At 45.3% G+C, this 20,102-nt stretch overlaps 2 protein-coding genes across 2 annotated transcripts in view; both read right to left on the bottom strand.

Annotated features, from left to right (window-relative positions):
• The window catches only part of myo18b (myosin XVIIIB), a gene marked incomplete at its 3' end in the record, with an annotated part of 66,454 nt that extends 53,994 nt beyond the window's left edge, over positions 1–12,460 (bottom strand). Inside the window, exons 1-15 of the mRNA XM_079524697.1 lie at positions 12,400–12,460; positions 11,699–11,881; positions 11,336–11,464; positions 10,758–10,821; positions 10,065–10,177; positions 9,071–9,238; positions 8,283–8,493; positions 6,940–7,082; positions 6,078–6,178; positions 5,615–5,678; positions 4,503–4,647; positions 3,451–3,621; positions 2,800–2,890; positions 928–1,147; positions 235–315 (exon numbers count right to left, since the gene is read on the bottom strand). Of these exons, the coding sequence (XP_079380823.1) occupies positions 235–315; positions 928–1,147; positions 2,800–2,890; positions 3,451–3,621; positions 4,503–4,647; positions 5,615–5,678; positions 6,078–6,178; positions 6,940–7,082; positions 8,283–8,493; positions 9,071–9,238; positions 10,065–10,177; positions 10,758–10,821; positions 11,336–11,407 (1,644 nt within the window). The 5' untranslated portion in view covers positions 11,408–11,464; positions 11,699–11,881; positions 12,400–12,460. The remainder of the gene's footprint in view (positions 1–234; positions 316–927; positions 1,148–2,799; positions 2,891–3,450; positions 3,622–4,502; positions 4,648–5,614; positions 5,679–6,077; positions 6,179–6,939; positions 7,083–8,282; positions 8,494–9,070; positions 9,239–10,064; positions 10,178–10,757; positions 10,822–11,335; positions 11,465–11,698; positions 11,882–12,399) is intronic.
• LOC306940305 (uncharacterized protein) lies at positions 11,439–16,389 on the bottom strand (the record flags this gene model as incomplete). Its single annotated transcript, XM_079525326.1, has 5 exons — positions 16,346–16,389; positions 14,082–14,230; positions 12,400–12,798; positions 11,504–11,881; positions 11,439–11,453 (listed from the first exon to the last, which is right to left on the bottom strand). The coding sequence occupies exons 1-5, from the start codon at positions 16,380–16,382 to the stop codon at positions 11,439–11,441; spliced, it is 978 nt and encodes a 325-aa protein (XP_079381452.1). The 5' UTR covers positions 16,383–16,389.
• Positions 16,390–20,102: the final 3,713 nt, after the last annotated feature.

Here is a 20,102-nt window from a genome sequence, read left to right as displayed (position 1 = left end):
ACACACACACACACACACACACACACAATGACACAAGTGTAGTTAGAAACTATATACATTTTCAGTCTACAAGTTCACAACTGCTACTTTCACAGAAGTTTCCATCCATAATAATAATAATAACTTGAATTTATATAGCACATTTCAAGAAACCCAAGGACGCTTAATAGGGAATAGGGATGATGTGTGCGTGCACGTGTGTGTGGCTGCGTGCGTGTGTGTGTGTAGGCCTACCTGTATAGCAGGTTGGTCGATGGCAGACACCACCTCAGCTGGACTGTTTTCTGGACTCTCCAGCTGAACGGGAACCTTCTCCTAAAAAACAACCAGAACACACTGTATTAGTAGGCCCGTGTAACTATGTACTGTACCTGTCTGTTCTGCCCACTGTTAGTGTGCATTATTGCCACCTAGTGGTGGATTTCTATATAGGTTTAGTTTTGCACCATGTGATGTTTTTTGACCCTTCTAGCTTGCCATAGTTGTCAGACTGTCAGTATGTGTTCAGTGTTTTCAAGACAGCAGAGGTAGGAGAGAACATGCTAGAGTTCTTTTGACAAGCCTTGGAAAATATATGACTGTAAGCATATTATTTTCTGTTGGTTTTATTAAAGTTTTGTTTTATTGTATAGTCTTCTGTCAGTCTATTTGGTGATGTTTATATAAGAATACTAGTGAAACTACATGGAACTAAATTTGATATGTTTGTTTGAAGCTGGCTGAAGCTATAATTAGGCTAATCAACCCCACTGCATGTCATTGAAGTGCATTACAGTATATGTTTGGTGACAGTGTTTTACATGTATTTTGCAGTGCTCCAGCAGTGTGTGTGTGCGTGCGCGTACCTGTGCGTATCTCTCCAGCGTGTTAGTGAAGGTGTGTGTGTGGTAGTGAGTGCTCCAGCAGTGTGTGTGTGCGTGCGCGTACCTGTGCGTATCTCTCCAGGGTGTTGGTGAAGGTGTGTGTGTGGTAGTGCTCCAGCAGTCTCTCCTGCAGGTAGTTGTGACATAGCTCCGCCCAGCCCGCCGCGCGGACCACGCCCCCGGCCACGCCCCCCTGCTCTCCGCTGTGCCTGGGGTTCCTCATGCCGGGCGTGTCCACCACCATGACGGAGGCCAGCGTCATCAGCTGCTGGGAGCTCAGAGCCCTGGTGTGGACAAGGACCACATAGACATTAGTCCAGTGGTTCCCAAACCTTTTCATGTCAAGGACCCCCAAATTGACACTTGCGGACCCCCATTAGAAAATACTTGCCAGGGACCCCCATATATGAGAAGATTTTTACGGCTCTAAGCAGTGATTCTCAACCCCGTTTAATTTCAAGGACCAGCCGTTTTGACATGCATTAGTCTATGGACTCCTGTTTAATGGCATTTCTATCTCTGGGACCCCCAATTTATATTGTACATTCAAAGTAAATTTAACTCAGTAACTCTCAGTTACAGACCCATAAGGGTTAATTTGGTTCCATTTGTACACTCTCAGAGTTACAGACCCATAAGGGTTCATTTGGTTCCATTTGTACACTCTCAGAGTTACAGACCCATAAGGGTTAATTTGGTTCCATTTGTACACTCTCAGAGTTACAGACCCATAAGGGTCCATTTGGTTCCATTTGTGTACACAGAGTTACAGACCCATAAGGGTCCGTTTGGTTCCATTTGTACACTCTCTTAGTTACAGACCCATAAGGGTTCATTTGGTTCCAAACTATCATTTAGCATGGGGACCCCCTGGAACTCCCTCAAGTACCCCTGGGGGTCCCCGGACCCCACTTTGGGAACCACTGCATTAGTTTACTGGGAGCTCAGAGCCCTGCGTGTGGACAAGGATCACATAGACAAGGATCACATAGACAAGGATCACATAGACAAGGATCACATAGACAAGGATCACATAGACAAGGATCACATAGACAAGGACCACATAGACAAGGATCACATAGACAAGGATCACATAGACAAGGATCACATAGACAAGGATCACATAGACAAGGATCACATAGACAAGGACCACATAGACAAGGACCACATAGACAAGGATCACATAGACAAGGATCACATAGACAAGGATCACATAGACAAGGACCACATAGACAAGGACCACATAGACAAGGATCACATAGACAAGGATCACATAGACAAGGATCACATAGACAAGGACCACATAGACAAGGACCACATAGACAAGGATCACATAGACAAGGATCACATAGACAAGGATCACATGGATCATTAGTTCCAGGGACGTGCAGAGAGTGTTAGAGAGGCAGGGGCTGAAATCCCATAAGAGGGCACTTTTGGCCTAAAATAGCAGATCTACAAGCTCACAACGCGTCGCGCTGCGACGTGTTGTGAGCTTGTAGATCAGCTATTTTCGGGGTGTAACCCAGCACTCTTTAGCTAGTGGAGATGCGGTGCAAACGGCATGGATTTAATTACCGTAATCTCTGTGCAGGGAGGGAATTACAAAAAGATGCCCCATATGACCCGCGGCTCTCCTTGGATTCAGAAACCAGGGAAAGGCTGTGCTGGCCTGGAGCCCAGAACGACTGGCCTAGTTGGCAACCCTGTGCCATATTAATGTTACTCCTCTTATATTATATTACTATACATTAAGCGGGAGTGTCTGTCTGCAAAATGAGATGCAACTAATGACATTATTTCTGGCAGACACCAGTGTCGCTGCACTTGTGGTGCACTGTGGAGAGAAACCTCTTCTACAGACAGACAGACAGACAGACAGACAGACAGACAGACAGACAGACAGACAGACAGACAGACAGACAGACAGACAGACCTGTTGATCAGTGACACTATGGTAGTGAAGAGTTCTTCATACAGCCCAGAAGCCATTCCTTCTACACACTGTGTAGCAGTTAACCTGGGACCTGAAGACACACACACACACACACACACACACACACACACACACACACACACACACACACACACACGCGCATTTGAATGATTATACTCGTGAATCAACATGTTAGGAAGTCGACTTTATGACTGCCAAAAAAATGACTTACAGAAAATGTGCAGATCTACAAGCTTCAAACCGTTGCGAACTTATGTAGATTCTTGTGATTTTTCAGTGCATGACACCAACGTAGAACTCTAACCCCATAAACCTTAAACTTGTACATGTCTAACCCCAACCTCAATCTTTTCGGTAATAGTAAACAGCGCTAAAAAAATATTTTTATAAAGCAACCATTTTGTTCTTGTGAGCACCAGGGAAAGTGTCCTCAGGTGATGTCGGTAACAGGTGCCATCGCCCATAAACCATCTCGCCCTCGTTTGTTTTCCCCCGCCGACCTCAGGCCGATAATTTACATGGGTTACTTTAGGAATACCAGGCCACGCAGTTCCGCCGGCTGTACGCCCGGAGCGAGTTGGTAAAAGGGCGACTTTGTTGGTATTTGTGAGTGTGTGTACTGTATCTCACCATTGTCTGGCTCTGCAACAGAATGCCTCTCTCTGCCGCCCCCGGTGGCTCTCTGCAGCAACTGTCTGAGGTGGTGTTTGAACACGGCGGTGTCCAGCTCGTCTCCCTCGCATCCCAGAACGCTGCCGGCCACCTGGGCACTGGCGAAGTTCACAAACTGCCTCCTGCCCACTGACCAGGGAGAGGGAGAGAGAGGCTGGTTAAAACATACTGCCTCCTGCCCATTGCACACAGAGAGAGAGGCTGGTTAAAACAGAGAGAGAGAGAGAGCGAGAGAGAGAGCGTAAAATGACGCTCTCAAGAGTAAAATTATTGTTAAACATCATGCATTACTTAATTTACAAGAAGTCAACACAATTAGAGATTGTAGAAGAATTGTTATTTTGATCACCACATCAAAACAGCATCTATATGATAATGCAATGCTAAATCTCATCACATGGTGCTCCGTGTGGCCCAAATACATAATGATACAAAAAGGTTTGTAGTATATAGGTATAGTTTATATGTATAGTGTCATTATATAGATATGTTCTAGTTACGTTCTTAGCTTACGCATGTTTCATGATAAATGCATTTTATATATGTGATGTATTCCCATGCTTTTGTTCTTGCCTAATGTAAATCGCTCTGGATTAAGAGCGTCTGCTAAATGCCTAAATTGTAAATTGTAAATTGTTTGAAAACCAACTACTGTAATAGAGGAATTGACTCTAAGAGGACAGCTCTACTAGTCGTGCATGCACGTCAGTGCTATAGTGCTGAGTCATTGGGCAGACGGCTAGTGATCCCTGGGTCGGCGGTTCGAATCCCGGCTCCTCCTGTCCACATGTCGAAGTGTCCTTGGGCAAGACACTACATTGCCTCCAATGAGTCGGTCGGTGTGAGCTCTCAGCTCGCCACCATCGGTGTGTGAATGTGGGAAGTGAGGACGCTGGCGTCGACTGTTCGCCGCTTCACCTCCCAATGTATGAATGAATGAACCGTTGTAAAGCGCTTTGAGCACTTGGAAAAGCGCTATAAACATGCAATTAATTATTTTTTATTGTCACCTTTACAGGTCCCAGCCACTCCCAGGTGGTAGATGCCGGCCAACACGTGCCAGATGGCCGTCTGCTCATTGGCCGAGAAGCCCAGCGTCTCCATGGCAGCCAGCAGCTTGTTGAAGGCCACCGCCGCTCGCTGCTTCTCCTCCACCTGACGGGTCAGAGTGAGGAGTCGTTATTTACACTACATGATATCTAATCTAGCTGAGGAGACGATATTTAATAAGCAATATTAGACGAGAGGGTGTGCTTTACCACCATCTTCGCGCTGAATTTGACTTGTTGCCATCGGGCAAAACTAGCTAAAAAGAAGGGTTACAAAACTTTGTTTGCGCCAACTGCTGTGGACATTTTAAATAAGAAAATGTTTACTTTAAATAGTTCACCTAATCCCCACTGTTCATGATCACTGTTGCTGTGTTTATGTGAATGCATTTTATATAGTATTTTAATGCATCTGTGTATTTTATGTAATGTTTTATTGTTGTAACTGACTGCTGGTGTGCCAATGGCACATTTCATGTAAATGTAATGGACAATAAGGTTTTCCATATCTTTATCCTTATCCTTATTAATGCACGCCTGCGATGCTGCAGGAACTCGGCCACAGGGCGAGTTCCGAAAGGTATCGCAGGCGTGCATTAATGACGGTGTATTACGAGTGTAATATTGCAATTATACAACAGTTACCCTTAAAACTAAGATATTCGCTAAATAAATCATACTCTTTTAATGACAGATGTATAGCCACTACGACCACACATGTCCCAATTAAGAAACTAACTAGCCTAGTCACCCAGTCGGCTGCGCTCTGGGAGAACAGGGCAGCTGATTTCTATGTTTTGATTAGGTGTTCCATTAAGCACGGATAGAAGGCTCTTTCAACCAATCAGATTGCTTCCTCGAAACGACCTGTTGTATAATGACATTATATATTAGATTATGAGTATTCAAACTTTTTACACTATGATGTGGATTCAAAGTTATGACATGAGTCATGTTTTACATTAGATGGAATAAGGATCTTAATTATGTGCATGGTTTCAAAGTGACGAGTCATTATTTGCGTGACATTTCAAGTGGTTAAGAAAACAAACGATAAATGAGGTAATCCTTACTTTGGTGGGAGGAACGATACCAAAGCAGTTGGCCTCGCCGAACTGGTGCAGCTGCAGCTCCGTCCTGTCAGGATAAAAATAAAAATAATTAAAAAACGACGTGAAGTATTGAACAAGCTCATAGCGCGCCACCGAGTGGCGCGCTATGAGCTTGTATGTCTGCTATTTTTGAAAAATCGTGAAAATGTGGCGCAAATCTTTGAATATAATTATATTATTTCAGAGCGAACGTTTTTAACTCAAATCCTGGAACAACATAATTTGTTGTTCCAGGATTTGAGTTATGAGGGTCGGCGGCCAATTACAGATAATCTTTGGGGTCCTTGACATGAAAATGTTTGAGAACGACTGACATAGAAACATGAGTGACGATTTAGAAGGCATTGTAGAATCGTCCTCAGGTCTAAATGGATTAATCTTAATCTAATATGGGTGTGTATAGTAACGTAGCACACGTCCAAACCTCAGCTCTGTACTGAGTCCTGCCAACATCTGAGAGAACACCAGGAAGTTACTCTCTCCTTCGTGCTTACGACACACTCTCCATTTCTCCAACATCATGGTCTGACAGAGAGACAGAGAGAGAGGAGGAATGCAATATTGAAGTGTGTGCGCACACGAGTGTGTGTACTTGAATTACTATACTTGTGAGGGACAAATGTCAAAAGTATAATAATTAGACATAGAAATAGACATCTAGTGACGACCATTTTCCTGGTTCTCACCAGGGAACTGGTTGTTTTAAGCTTACACTCATTAAGAGATTGAGCTTGGAGGACTGGATATAAGATGGATGAGGGTTGAAGTTATGGCCATTTATAATTAGCTGCTTGGTACCACATATGCTAGGGTTACCATATTCTGAATTACCAAAAAGACGTACGCATGTGCGCGTGCACGTCGTGCGTGCGCGTGCATGTGTCGTGCGTGCACGGTTCTGTTTGAATTAAATTCAGATGTCAAAAAATCTATAACTAAAAGGTTATGCTCCTAAATTTCATCAAATATGCTCTATATTAGTTATGTATTTATTTAAAGCAGTGGCTCTCAAAGGTGTGATCCAGGGACCCTCATGGTTCCTTGAGGGGGTTCCAAATGGACCCATATACATAACCCAGGCTTTAGTATTAAAGGTTAAAAATGGCCACAAAAGGTCAAACAAAAATTGGACTGCAAGTGACTGAGGGGGAAACGATATTTCATGTTCTTTATGTATGTAAGTACATGGGGAAAATGACAAAGATTCTTGATGATTACTGTTCTGTCTGTGTGCACCTGTGTCTGTGTGTGTGCGTGCAAGTGTCTGTGCGTGCGTCTGTTCATACCTGCAGGTGTCCGGCGGCTGCCTGTCCAGCGTGGTTAAAGTCCACAGAGAAGACCATGGCGAACCTGTTGGAGGCGTCGCTGTGCTGAGAGCTGACACAGCCGAAGGAGCGCAGCACGGTGAACACGGCCTGGACTCGCTCCACTGCACAGCACACACACATCATAGATACACCATCACAACACACACATCATAGATACACCATCACAACACACACACATCATAGATACACCATCACAGCACACACACATCATAGATACACCATCACAACACACACACACATCATAGATACACCATCAAACTCACACACACATCATAGATACACCATCAAACTCACACACATCATAGATACACCATCACAACACACCATCACAACACACACACATCATAGATACACCATCACTACACACACACACATCATAGATACACCATCACTACACACACACACATCATAGATACACCATCAAACACACACACACATCATAGATACACCATCACTACACACACACATCATAGATACACCATCACAACACACACACACATCATAGATACACCATCACAACACACACACACACATCATAGATACACCATCACAACACACACACACACATCATAGATACACCATCAAACTCACAAGCAAAGCACACACAGACACGCACAACACACACACATCATAGATACACCATCAAACTCACACACACATCATAGATACACCATCAAACTCACACACACATCATAGATACACCATCAAACTCACACACACATCATAGATACACCATCAAACTCACACACACATCATAGATACACCATCAAACACACACACACACACATCATAGATACACCATCAAACTCACAAGCAAAGTACACACAGACACGCACAACACACACACATCATAGATACACCATCAAACTCACAAGCAAAGCACACACAGACACGATCACACACAACCAGGCTCGGAGTTACCAAAAATAATCCAATTCAAGTGAGATTTATGTTTAGTTATTGTATATTTAGTTGAGAAGATTGAGAGCTTCTGCTCTGCTGTGTTGTGGGGTAGCTAGCTGTGGAAAGCCTGATCCAGTCTAAAGCCCACCATGCACAGCGACTAGTCCGTCCGTCTGTCCGTCCGTCCGTCCGTCCGTCCGTCCGTCCGTCTGTGAATTTGCTTTTTATTGAAGTTTAGTTGGATTATTTTGTTTTGTATCGTTCTAGTTCGAGTTTTTCCCTCAGGCCTACTGATAACTATAGGAGTTGGATACAGACAGGTCAGAAACAGAGAGGTCAGTGTTTTTGGGTGCTTTGAGCACCTAGCTGCCATTCTGCAGGGCGGTCCTATTACTCACCGCTCATACTGGCTCCGGTGGTGCCAGCTTGTTTCAGCAGGGCGGTTGTGAAGGCCTGGCATGCCGTGGTCTTGCCCGTGCCGCTGCGCCCCATGGCGCACACGCTGTAGTCCCTCCTGCTGCCCACCATGGACACGTGCACCTGTTTGACCAGGGCCAACATTGCAGGGGGGGCCTCCCACACTGACTCCCCTCGGCGGGACTTTGGGGTCTGCATGGACGGGGGACATGGAGAGGAGAACATTAAGTTGATCCGTACACAATAATCTGAACAGGTGTCTTCATTTTTGGTCAGTGGTGGACATATATACAATGTCATTACTTGAGTCAAAGCATTGCGAGGCGTTGTGAGCTTGTAGATCGGCTACAGTACACTTTCAGCATTTATCTATAACTAAATGTAATGCCTCCCTCAACTTTTATAATTCCAAGTGCTTGTCAAAGTCAAAGTCATACGATTTGTCACACACGTTACCGCAGTGAAATTTGTTCTCCGTATTTGACCCATCTCTTGGAGCAGTGAGCCGCAGCCAAGGAGCGGTGAGCTGCAGCCAAGGAGCGGTGAGCTGCAGCCGTGCCGCGCTTGGGAATCATTTGATTAGTTGATTTGACCCTCCCAATCCAACCCTTTGATGCTGAGTGCCAAGCAGGGAGGCATTGGGTCCCATTTTTACAGTCTTTGGTATGACCCGGCCAGGGGATCGAACCCCGACCTCCCAGTTTCAGTATACACTCACCTTGCTGTGAGGGTGGGACGGGGGCCAGAAGGGTCCAGTATATACACTCACCTTGCTGTGAGGGTGTGACGGGGGCCAGAAGTTGACCAGGTTGGGTCCGGCATGCGTCAGGGGCAGACTGGCTCTGGCCCTGCTGGTCAGCGTGTGGAGGAGGCCACACTCGTTCACACTGTGCAGCTCGCTGAGGTTGTCACACAGGTCCATCTCTGTGGGGTTACACTGGACACAGCACACCACACGAGACATTAAACCTCACACAGGTCCAGCTCTGTGGGGTTACACTGGACACAGCACACCACAAAGAGACATTAAACCTCACACAGGTCCAGCTCTGTGGGGTTACACTGGACACAGAACACCACACGAGACATTAAACCTCACACAGGTCCAGCTCTGTGGGGTTACACTGACCACAGCACACCACAGGAGACATTAAACCTCACACAGGTCCAGCTCTGTGGGGTTACACTGGACACAGAACACCACACGAGACATTAAACCTCACACAGGTCCAGCTCTGTGGGGTTACACTGGACACAGAACACCACACGAGACATTAAACCTCACACAGGTCCAGCTCTGTGGGGTTACACTGGACACAGCACACCACAGGAGACATTAAACCTCACACAGGTCCAGTTCTGTGGGGTTACACTGGACACAGCACACCACACAAGACATTAAACCTCACACAGGTCCAGCTCTGCGGGGTTACACTGGACACAGCACACCACACGAGACATTTGTGACCAGATTTGACTTGAATTTTTGCGGGGAATCATAGCTTCAAATTGACATATTGGTTGTTCAGTTTGACCCACTAGTTTTGGACATATGGCTTATAGAGTAATGCAAACATACATGTTCAGGTTGAGATACAAATTTTAAAATACTCAAGAGATGTATACATAGGAGATGATGCGTATCAGAAAGAGGAACCCATTTTCTTTTCTTTTCTTTTACGAAAACATATTGACTTAAATAAGAAGTAATGAGAGGGCCTATAAAGTGTAGTATATACAGTATAAGTATGAATATAATATACCTTCTCTATCTCATACTCTGTGACATCATGGAGTGTTCCGTCCGTCTGCAGTCGCACCCGAACCCGTCCTTCTGGGAGGTCCGGCGTGCCCTCGTCTGGCTTCAGTTGAGTGGCTACGAGGAACACACACACACACACACACCAATGAAAAGTGAAAAGATCTGCTAACTCCATTGGTCCCTCAAACTAACTCCAGCCCAGCTCCCCCTCTCATGCAAGTATCTGACAATATAAAGACATAAAACCAACTTTGATGAGGCCTTGCTTTGTTTTAAAAAAAAATATATGGTCTTGTCACAGACACATTTAATTGACCTATAACCCCAAACTGCTATGGTCCAATCACAGCTAAGCATAACATGGGTTAGAGTAGACAAACCTCTCCACCAATAGTTTTCCTATATGATAAGAAATTGTTATAATGTCACGCACATATTTTTCCAGTGCATATGGCAGGATTTGTTGACGGATTTGGAAGAGGTTTTGAAGGTCTGGTTCCAAAAATGATCCAGTATTTAATGTGTAAAATCCATGATATTTACATTGGAATGAATGAGCCCGGCTGGAAAGTGTCCAAGTGGGAGTGTCTAAGTGGGAGAGGGTGGGGCTTACAGTAGCTATAGGACAGGTGAATTGTCCGTGTACGGTAACGGACGTATTGATGACCCTGTGCAATGTGCATGTGTGACTCACCGAGGGAGAAGCCATCCTTGTGGGCGTACCACACGGTTCCAACTTCATACCACACGTCTCTCACCTGATGCCACACGGGCAACGAGAAGGACAAACACATCGAGAAGGAGTTAGAGGAGAGTTAGAGGTGTTGCACAATAGTTTTATATTTGGATTGTTATCACTTCAGTTTAAGTTCAGTGCAATTCAAAATCGAATTTTTGAAATATTCGGGGGATGCTATTTTCAGCAAGTGACGACGGCATCATTACGACGGCATCAAGGCACCGCCAAAATACATTTTGTTCGACTAAATCAACTGCAGATTTAGTCGACTAAAATCTTATGACATTTAGTCGACTAAAACTATAGACTAAAACTAAAACATTCCAGGTGACTAGAATGTGACTAAAACCAAATTAAAACTATTCAAGAGACTAATGACTAAAACTAAAATCAAAATTTGCTGCCAAAAACAACACTGGCCGGATGTAGGCACAAGGGAATTAAATTCCCCTTTAGGCAAGCGGTTAAGAAGATATTGGCTTTCCACACGTTACACATAGTGCTCTCTCATATGAGATCCATTGCATATATACCTCTGTCTTCTGTTGTTCTGTGATGCAGGTGGCGTCTGCTTGTCTCCCCTCTGGCTCCTGCCTCTCCTCCATCGATGCTCCCTCTTTCACCTCCTTGGACTCCTTAGTCTTCTCTGTCCTGTGCTGTGCCTCCTTGGACTCCTTAGTCTTCTCTGTCCTGGGCTGTGCCTCCTTGGACTCCTTAGTCTTCTCTATCCTGGGCTGTGCCTCCTTGGACTCCTTAGTCTTCTCTGTCCTGGGCTGTGCCTCCTTGGACTCCTTAGTCTTCTCTATCCTGGGCTGTGCCTCCTTGGACTCCTTAGTCTTCTCTATCCTGGGCTGTGCCTCCTTGGACTCCTTAGTCTTCTCTGTCCTGGGCTGTGCCTCCTTGTTGTCCCTAACTGTCCCCTGTCGCTCTGGCCTGCTGCTGTGTCCTTGTTGTTGTTGCTGTTGCTGCTGCGTGGGTGTCTCCGGGCTTCCAGGCCTGCTTTTCTGTTTGCTGCTGAGCTCAGGACGTGTCTGTTGTTGTCTCTGTTGTTGTTGTTGTTGTTGTTGTGTTGTTGTTGTCTGTTTTGTAGATAGGCAGTAACTACTGTAAGTACATTCACTTGAGCAGCGGTGGGAAAAAGTCTGTACTCACAATTTTTACTTTAATATAAAGTATAAGAATATCAATACTGCAATAAATACTCTGTTACAAGTCTTCTGAAATTGTTCAGTCTTAAGGGCCTTGCAAACGGGGAACGATAAAACACGCCTATAGTTCATTTTCAATGAGACCTGCGTTTTTGCTCGGAGAAGCAAGTGTATTTAGGGTTAGCGCGTGCTCGTTACGTGCACACACCCGCGACTCACCAGACCTGGATTCTGTTAAGCTTTTTTTTACGCTTGCGTTGTTGCGCCCCTCTGGAGCAGACCTGGAGGAGAGTGGAGACCTGTGTTGATCCAGGCAACAACGCCTGTGATCCTCGATTCACGTTTGCAAGGCCCTTAAGTCTAGTCTTAGTCGAGTAAATATCAAAAACCTTAGTCGACTTATTAGTCTTAGTAATCAACAAAATGTCCAATGACTTGAGTATACATACTTTGTCCAGTGCTGCAGGCGTCTTGGCGCATTGGTCTGGCGGCGTGGAGAGCACTGCAGGCGTCTTGTTGTCCAGTGCTGCAGGTGTCTTGGTGCGTTGGTCTGGCGGCGTGGAGAGGGCTGCAGGCGCCTTGGCCCGTTGGTCTGGTGGCGTGGAGAGTGCTGCTGGCGTCTTGGCCCGTTGGTCGGGCGGCGTGGAGAGCACTGCAGGCGTCTTGGCCCGTTGGTTGGGCGGCGTGGAGAGTGCTGCAGGCGTCTTGGCCCGTTGGTCGGGCGGCGTGGCGAGCCTGCTGCTGGCCTGCTGCTCTGCCCGCAGCGCCATCTCTCCCTCCAGGATGCCTCCAGGAGTCTGGTCTGGAAGGAGGAACTGCCCCACCAGGTTGTCACTCAGCTTACTGACCTGGAGAGACGAGTACATGACCTGTCACCTTTCACCTGTCACCTTATTTTATTCTTTATCCGTGCGTGCGTGCGTGCGTGCGTGCGTGCGTGCGTGCGTGCGTGCGTGTGTGCGTGCGTGCGTGCGTGGCTACAGTTAACAGCCTGAAAGAACGAGCCCTTTCCAAGGACTAGAGGGGCAGATTCAAACTATAGTGCTGGAAACCGACACCGGCTCCCCAATTGGTTCACCAACCTATGTGCCCGCCTCCCCTCCCCTTTCGTTGTCCTACTCATGATCTGTTTGTGCTCCAAATTGGTTTTGGGAGCCCCTCCTATATTGAGCTATTAGTGTAGATTTCCGTCCTACACAAACATTACATTCCCATATAGACAATGCATGGAGAATTGGGATTTTTGCCTATTTTTGTCCTACACAAACATTAAATGCACATTGACAATGGACGGATATAATTTGTAGAGATGTCCCGATACTGTATCGGTATCGGGAAAAGTATCGGATCGGCCCTTATTTGTCATATCGGGTCATACCGGTATCGGTGAAAATGCCAGTCTAACCACAGAGCCCACACAGGGGTAAGGGGTTGACACTATGGTAGGTAAATAAAATGTTGGGAAATGTTGGGAATTTGCATTTGGAGTTGCCCAAACTGCAAGTGCACATTTGAGTGAGGAGTCTGCTATAAACACAACACGAGATATATAGCTAGATAGCTATAAATGGTAAATGGTGCATTTATATAGCGCCTTTATCCAAGGCGCTTTACAAAGATTGTGCATTACATTCACCCATTCACACACACATTCATACACCGATTGTGGCGGAAGCCATGCAAGGTACCAACCAGCACATCGGGAGCAATTTGGGGTTCAGTGTCTTGCCCAAGGACACTTCGACATGTAGCCAGGAGGAGCCGGGATTCGAACCGCCGACCCATGGATCATTGGAGGACCTGCTCTACCTCTTGAGCCACAGTCGCCCCATATAAACACAACATTAAATCACGACACTGGTATCGTGATTTCAGTATCGGTATCGGCTAACACAGAAATTGAGGATCGGATCGGAAGCGAAAAAAGTGTATCGGGACATCCCTAATAATTTTATAGTGTCTGAGTAAATAGGCATATATAAATCATACATATGATGATGTACGATGAGACGCGCCTCCTCACGGGTGAGATAGTTTTCCTCTCTTTGAAACCAAAATGCCTGAGTTGAGGCCCCAGGCTAAGTTAACAGTAACACGGGAGATGGTGGCAGAACAAACAAAACAAACTCACGGTAACTTTGTCGTCTTTGCCTGCTTCAGGCTCCTTCAGTTTGGTCTCCTTCTCGGTCTCTCTGACCAGCTGTTTGAGGAAGCCCCCTGGCAGAGTGGAGAGAGGAGGGGGCTCCGGCGGGGGCACGGGGGTCTTCTCCTCCTTTATCTGTATATATATGATGGAGGACAGGGATGAATGCAAGGGTGGGTGACGGTGGCTTCTCAATGTATAGTCCAGTCATTTGACCTCAAACTAATTGCAAAAAAAAATAACTCAGCTGATTTTGTATCTTCCAATATATCCTGAATAACAGAAAAAAAAGTTGCCTGGAATTGTCTGAGGGGGAAGTTTAGAAAGTGACCTGTACAGTATGGCCACCATAGACATCCTATTATAAGGCAAATACTTTCTAGATTTCCTTTTCCTTTAAGTAGCATGTAGAGGGTTTTCATGATGCTGAATCCATTCCAAGCATTAGTTTTGCATAAAAACACCCATTGCGCTAAATTTGGCCATAGCAACCACATGTGCTGACCTCATCACATTTTTTGTGATGACGGCTATGGCCGTTTTTAGCCCAAGGAGTGTTTTATGCAAAACTAATGCTTGGAATGGATTCAGCATCATCGGCTGAGTTTGGGTTTTTTTGCAATTAGTTTCCATAGATTTCCTGTACTAGTCGGGGGTCCGAGGGAATATCTTAGACTGACAAAGAAGAAAGGTAACAAACCGCACACTGAGACCTCTGAGACATGCCACGTCCAACATGGTGTAACCATGAATACACCTTTTTAAGGTTGTGGAGCATCTTCCAGTGTGCAGACCTTACCTTTCTTCTTTATTATTCTAACCTCTGCCCGGCAACCAGCTGGTTTTCAGTGAGTGGATGCAGCGCATGCTTTATTGTTCTCCTCAATATCTCAGACTGAACATGGAAGGCATGTGGATAACACTGAACTAATAGCACTCTACAGTTTGACATGCATGTTGGTTGACTAATATTTGCAGCAAGTCGCAGCAGGCTTTGTGAGTGACAATTCTAGATAATATGTGGATTAGAATAGAGCGCAGTGGCGTGCACAGATAGACACTAGGGGGTGCTAGAGCACCCTCTGCCCTTTTGGCAATGTGCCCTTTAAAAAAGGGCACTTTTTTTTTATTTTTAGAATTGATTAATTCTTGATAAAAAAAGCTTCTAATATATTATTTAGTCCCCAAAATCTATAAATCTCACACTATTAAGGCAACCAGCCGGTTCCACACGCTGCACAAGGTGCCCCTTTTTCAATTGAGCACCTGCCCCTCTAAATGTCTGTGCACGCCACTGATAGAGCGTTCAACTCAACATGCTGCGGTAGAATGATGTCCTCAATCATATACAGGACACATTTATACTTCATTGTAAGAAAATAGCCAATCTATACAAGCTTCGCAACACATCACAGCGCGACATGAAACCACACCAATGGGTCGCCATGCAACTCCTTGCAACCAAACGGTTTGCGAGGAGTTGCATGTTTAGGGCCATGGAATTGAACCAGTTGAATCACTCGGGTGGACTTGGGTCGACGTGCAACAGGACACATCACACCGCTGGGACGAACGCTAAGGCTTCGTACACACATAAAGAACAACTGTGCCTGTGCTCTGCGTGTGTTTCATGGCCGCCCCAATGCTTTTCCAATGGAAGTCACGTGGTTTGACCAAACACTTGTTTGATTGCCCCCCCTCCCACACACAACTGTTTGGTCAAACCACGTGACTTCCATTGGAAAAGCATTGAGGCGGCCATGAATCACGGACAGCACAGAGCATGTTCGTCTGATATGTCTGTACGAAGCCTAAAACCGTCTCGTCCCGTCTCAACCAGACAGTGGCCTTGTGGTTAGAGTGTCCGCCCTGAAACAGGGAGGTCGGGGGTTCGATCCCCTGGCCGGGTCATACCAAAGACTGTAAAAATGGGACCTAAATGCCTCCCTGCTTGGCACTCAGCATCAAGGGTTGGATTGGGGGGTCAAATCTACTAATCAAATGATTCCCGAGCGTGGGACGGCTGCAGCTCACTGCTCCTTGGCTGCGGCTCACTGCTCAAAGGGATGAGTCAAATGCGGAGAACAAATTTCACTGCGGTAACGTGTGTGACAAATCGTATGACTTTGACTTTGACCCTTTGGTGTGGTCTGGGCTTTATAGATCAGCTATTTCGTAACGAAGTATAAATAAGGCTTATTTTTTTTGTTACACTCAGAACATGCAAGCGTGTCACATCTCTGCACCTCCCTTCTTCTCCCAAAGCTTTAAGCGTGAAGATAATGCCATGATGGTGTTGATGCCTGCTGCTGATAGGCTCAAGGGGGGTGAGGAGGAGGAGTCACACAGATGCCTGCTGCTGCTATAGGCTGAGGGGGTGAGGAGGAGGAGGAGTCACACAGATGCTGGCCAGGTGTGATGAAGGTGAAGGAGGAGGAGGAGGGGTGTGTGGGGGGGGGGGAACACAAACAGAGATAGAGAACGTTAACCTGCAGGATGAGAAGATATACAGTAAGACATGAAGATATGGTCAAATGTGGGATGGATCAATTAAAGACGTACGAAGGGAAATTAAATATATACAGGCATCTTCTTTTGAAGTTTCACTCTGAAACGGAAAGCTGTGTGTTTTTGAACCAATCAGAACGTTGCATCCCTCCAGGGTATGGGACGTAGTGCCGCTATATATGCACGTGCGCGACGCGTGCGTTGAGTTTGTTTGTTTAGGCCTACATGTCACAGAGAGTCTGGCAGCAAAGCTTGTGGCTTAGTTCTAACCTATTATGTTTTCATATGCATATTTTAATGAATTGCATTTTTATAGCGCTTTTCCAAGTGCTCAAAACGCTTTACAACGGTTCATTCATTCATACATTGGGAGGTGAAGCGGCGAACAGTCGACGCCAGCGTCCTCACTTCCCACATTCACACACCAATGGTGGCAAGCTCACACCGACCGACTCATTGGAGGCAATGTAGGGTTCAGTGTCTTGCCCAAGGACACTTCGACATGTAGACAGGAGGAGCCGGGATTCGAACCGCCGACCCAGGCATCATTGGACGACCTGCTCTACCTCCTGAGCCACAGCCGCCCCATTTTAGCATAATAAGACCGTTTTTTTATTCATGCAGGACTCGAGTTAGCCTGGCTAATAAGCCAGACCGCCTGGCTTATTATCCAGGCTAGACTCGAGTCACTCCACACGTCATCACGCATCACGTTTTCCTTCAAAGGAAGTAATTAAAATTGGATTTTTATGGACTTTTGATATAAATATACACAAAGATTGAAAATGTCCCATTGTTTTGGCATCCACTGTTAGCTATGCCCATATGATGACCACGGATATGGTCTAAAAGTGTGAAAAGTGTATTTTTCATTTGACTAGGTAACTTTAATGGCTCTATTTTGTGACAGGTATAAAGGTAGCTCTCCACCAAACAGACAGATTATACTGACTGGCAGTCGAATGAAGTCAAGAAGAGAGAGAGAGAGAGAGAGAGAGAGAGAGAGAGAGAGAGAGAGAGAGAGAGAGAGAGAGAGAGAGAGAGAGAGAGAGAGAGAGAGAGAGAGAGAGAGAGAGAGAGAGAGAGAGAGAGAGAGAGAGAGAGAGAGAGAGAGAGACCTGAGGACCAGTTATAAGAAGTATTTCTTTAACTCTTGCTAGGCACACAAGCAGGTGTCAAATCACACTTCATCACACGTGAGAGGTTTCACACCTCTGCTGTAGTGGAGTAACCACGTGAGAGGTTTCACACCTCTGCTGTAGTGGAGTAACCACGTGCATTTACTGCAAGTATACAATTACTTTAGCACAATTTTAAGGTACTTTTACTTTACAATTAATCGAAGACTTTTGTTACTATACCTCGTTTAAACTTTGGCTATTTGAAAATAACAGATCTACACGCTTGTACATCTGCTATTTTCAAAAGATTTGTATAAAGTGTACACATAATTATACCTTGTGAAAAGTGACATTATGCATAATGAGTATGTTTACTTTTGGTACTACAGGACTTTTACGGCATAGTTTAATTGATTTTTAAAATATGAATGTGAGTGTACTTTCCAGAGACTATACTTTGTTATCCCACAGGGAATTCTCATCGCAGGCTACGAGAGAACGAGTCATATACTTTTATTGGGAAGATATTATTCTTCCGGTTTGTTCCAGATGAGGGTTCTGAGGGAACCTCAGGGTTCTGAGGGTTCCGGCCTGATGACTACTAGTGATGGGAGATGAATCGGCAAACACGGTATCGGCAGATTTGAGTTGTTTTTAGATTAATCGGCATCGGTTCGATTCATCAATCAGACCAATGAATTAATCGGTCCGATTAATCGGCCTGTCTTTACAGATAAACAAGCCCAAAGTAACAGCTTGAACAGATCTACAAGCTCACAATATTAAATATAAGGTATTAAAGTTAAATGTGACTTCCCTAAGCCTGCAGTGCAGATACCCTGTTACATGGACTTTTCAGAATGGACAAAATTATTATATTTTTGAGTGGTGCAAACCACTCCAACAACCAGCTTTGTCTGTATGTTTGTGTACCTGTGTACGTGTCCGTGCACAGGTGAGCATGGTTACCATGGTCACTGACATTACTTCAGACCACAGCTGATCAGGCTATAAAAGACCTTGCACCACTCAGTTCACACAGGTGTGATTTTTTAAATACAGAATGAGATAACAGCAATTAATTATATCGGATATCGGATATCGATATCGGCCAAAATGTCTCATCGGCACATCCCTAATGACTACAAAACAATGACTCCAACATGACGTAACGATATCACCCGCTCCCGACCGGACCATGCATAAACCCGAAAAGGAATGCTGCCCAGGCTAATTTAGACTTGACATTATTTTCAGAGCCTCCGATTCACTTTTAAACTTTTAATTGACCACTTGAACTATTTATGGCAGCCACTGCTCCAAATGGGATGGATGGGTGAAGGCAGAGGACGAATACCAACTGGTCTCTGTCGGGTGTGGAAACCTCATACGTCCCAAACTTTTACTTTTCAGGATTTAAATTCAAAAATCGCAGAAAGTAGCAGATCAACAAGGCAAGCTCAAAGCCTGCAGATCAAGCTTGTGACTGTATAGTAGGTTCAAGTAGGGCAAAATGGTTGCTCAACTGACTCCTGCTGATGTGCGCGACGCGTTGCTGTGTGTTTAACTGGAACATGCTATATCGCTAAAGGAACACTTTGCAAAAAACATTATTGTTTGTATTAAATTAAAAGATTAAAGATTCAAAGCGATGTATCGGACACAGACAAGTATAGCTTGAGGCTACAAAACTTAGTTACAAAACAGTGTTCTAACAAACAGGAAGGTAGGAGCGCACACCAGTAGTGGGGAGGTGCTGACCGCGGGAGATAAAACTGACTGAGAAAGGAGAGAGGCCGCACAGCTCGTAGTCACGATGCCATCACATTTTTATTTTTCCAACGTTTCGGCAACAAGTTGCCTTCTTCAGGGAATGACAGTGTTCTCACACATAACACTGAGACGGTAGGCTATAGAAGTGGAACCACCTGTAAACAGGACCATTTGGTTAGCTTTGTACTTGAATCGCAGCTAGGCCTACTACAGACAGTACAATGTTGGTGTGACATTCTCCATGCACAAACTGTGCTACCAACAAACAGCTATAGGCCTACACCTACAAAATACTGGACATAAAGTATATATAATCCATGTTAAAAAACATTTAGCAGCATGGTGTAGTGTTCAGATAAGAAAGGGTGAATGAAGGATGACATGTGTCGACAGAGTAGCTGCTGCTGCTACTGTATAAGTCCCTGTAAACAACTGTAACAAGACTCCATGTTAGTAGCACGGGGGACACAACCACTGAGCTCTACAGCAACCCTTGGAAAGAACAAGAAGGCTTCTCTCCGATGGCTTAAAACGTATACAGGCCTGGAGTTTCGTCATTATGCGGGCAAGGCCACTTTGGTGTTGTCCATTTTTGAGGGCATAAAGG

Source organism: Electrona antarctica (assembly GCF_951216825.1).
Source record: "Electrona antarctica genome assembly, chromosome: 16".
NCBI classification, from domain to species: domain Eukaryota; kingdom Metazoa; phylum Chordata; class Actinopteri; order Myctophiformes; family Myctophidae; genus Electrona; species Electrona antarctica.
Note: the sequence above shows the minus strand (reverse complement) of the source record. Positions and strands in the feature narration are given on the sequence as shown.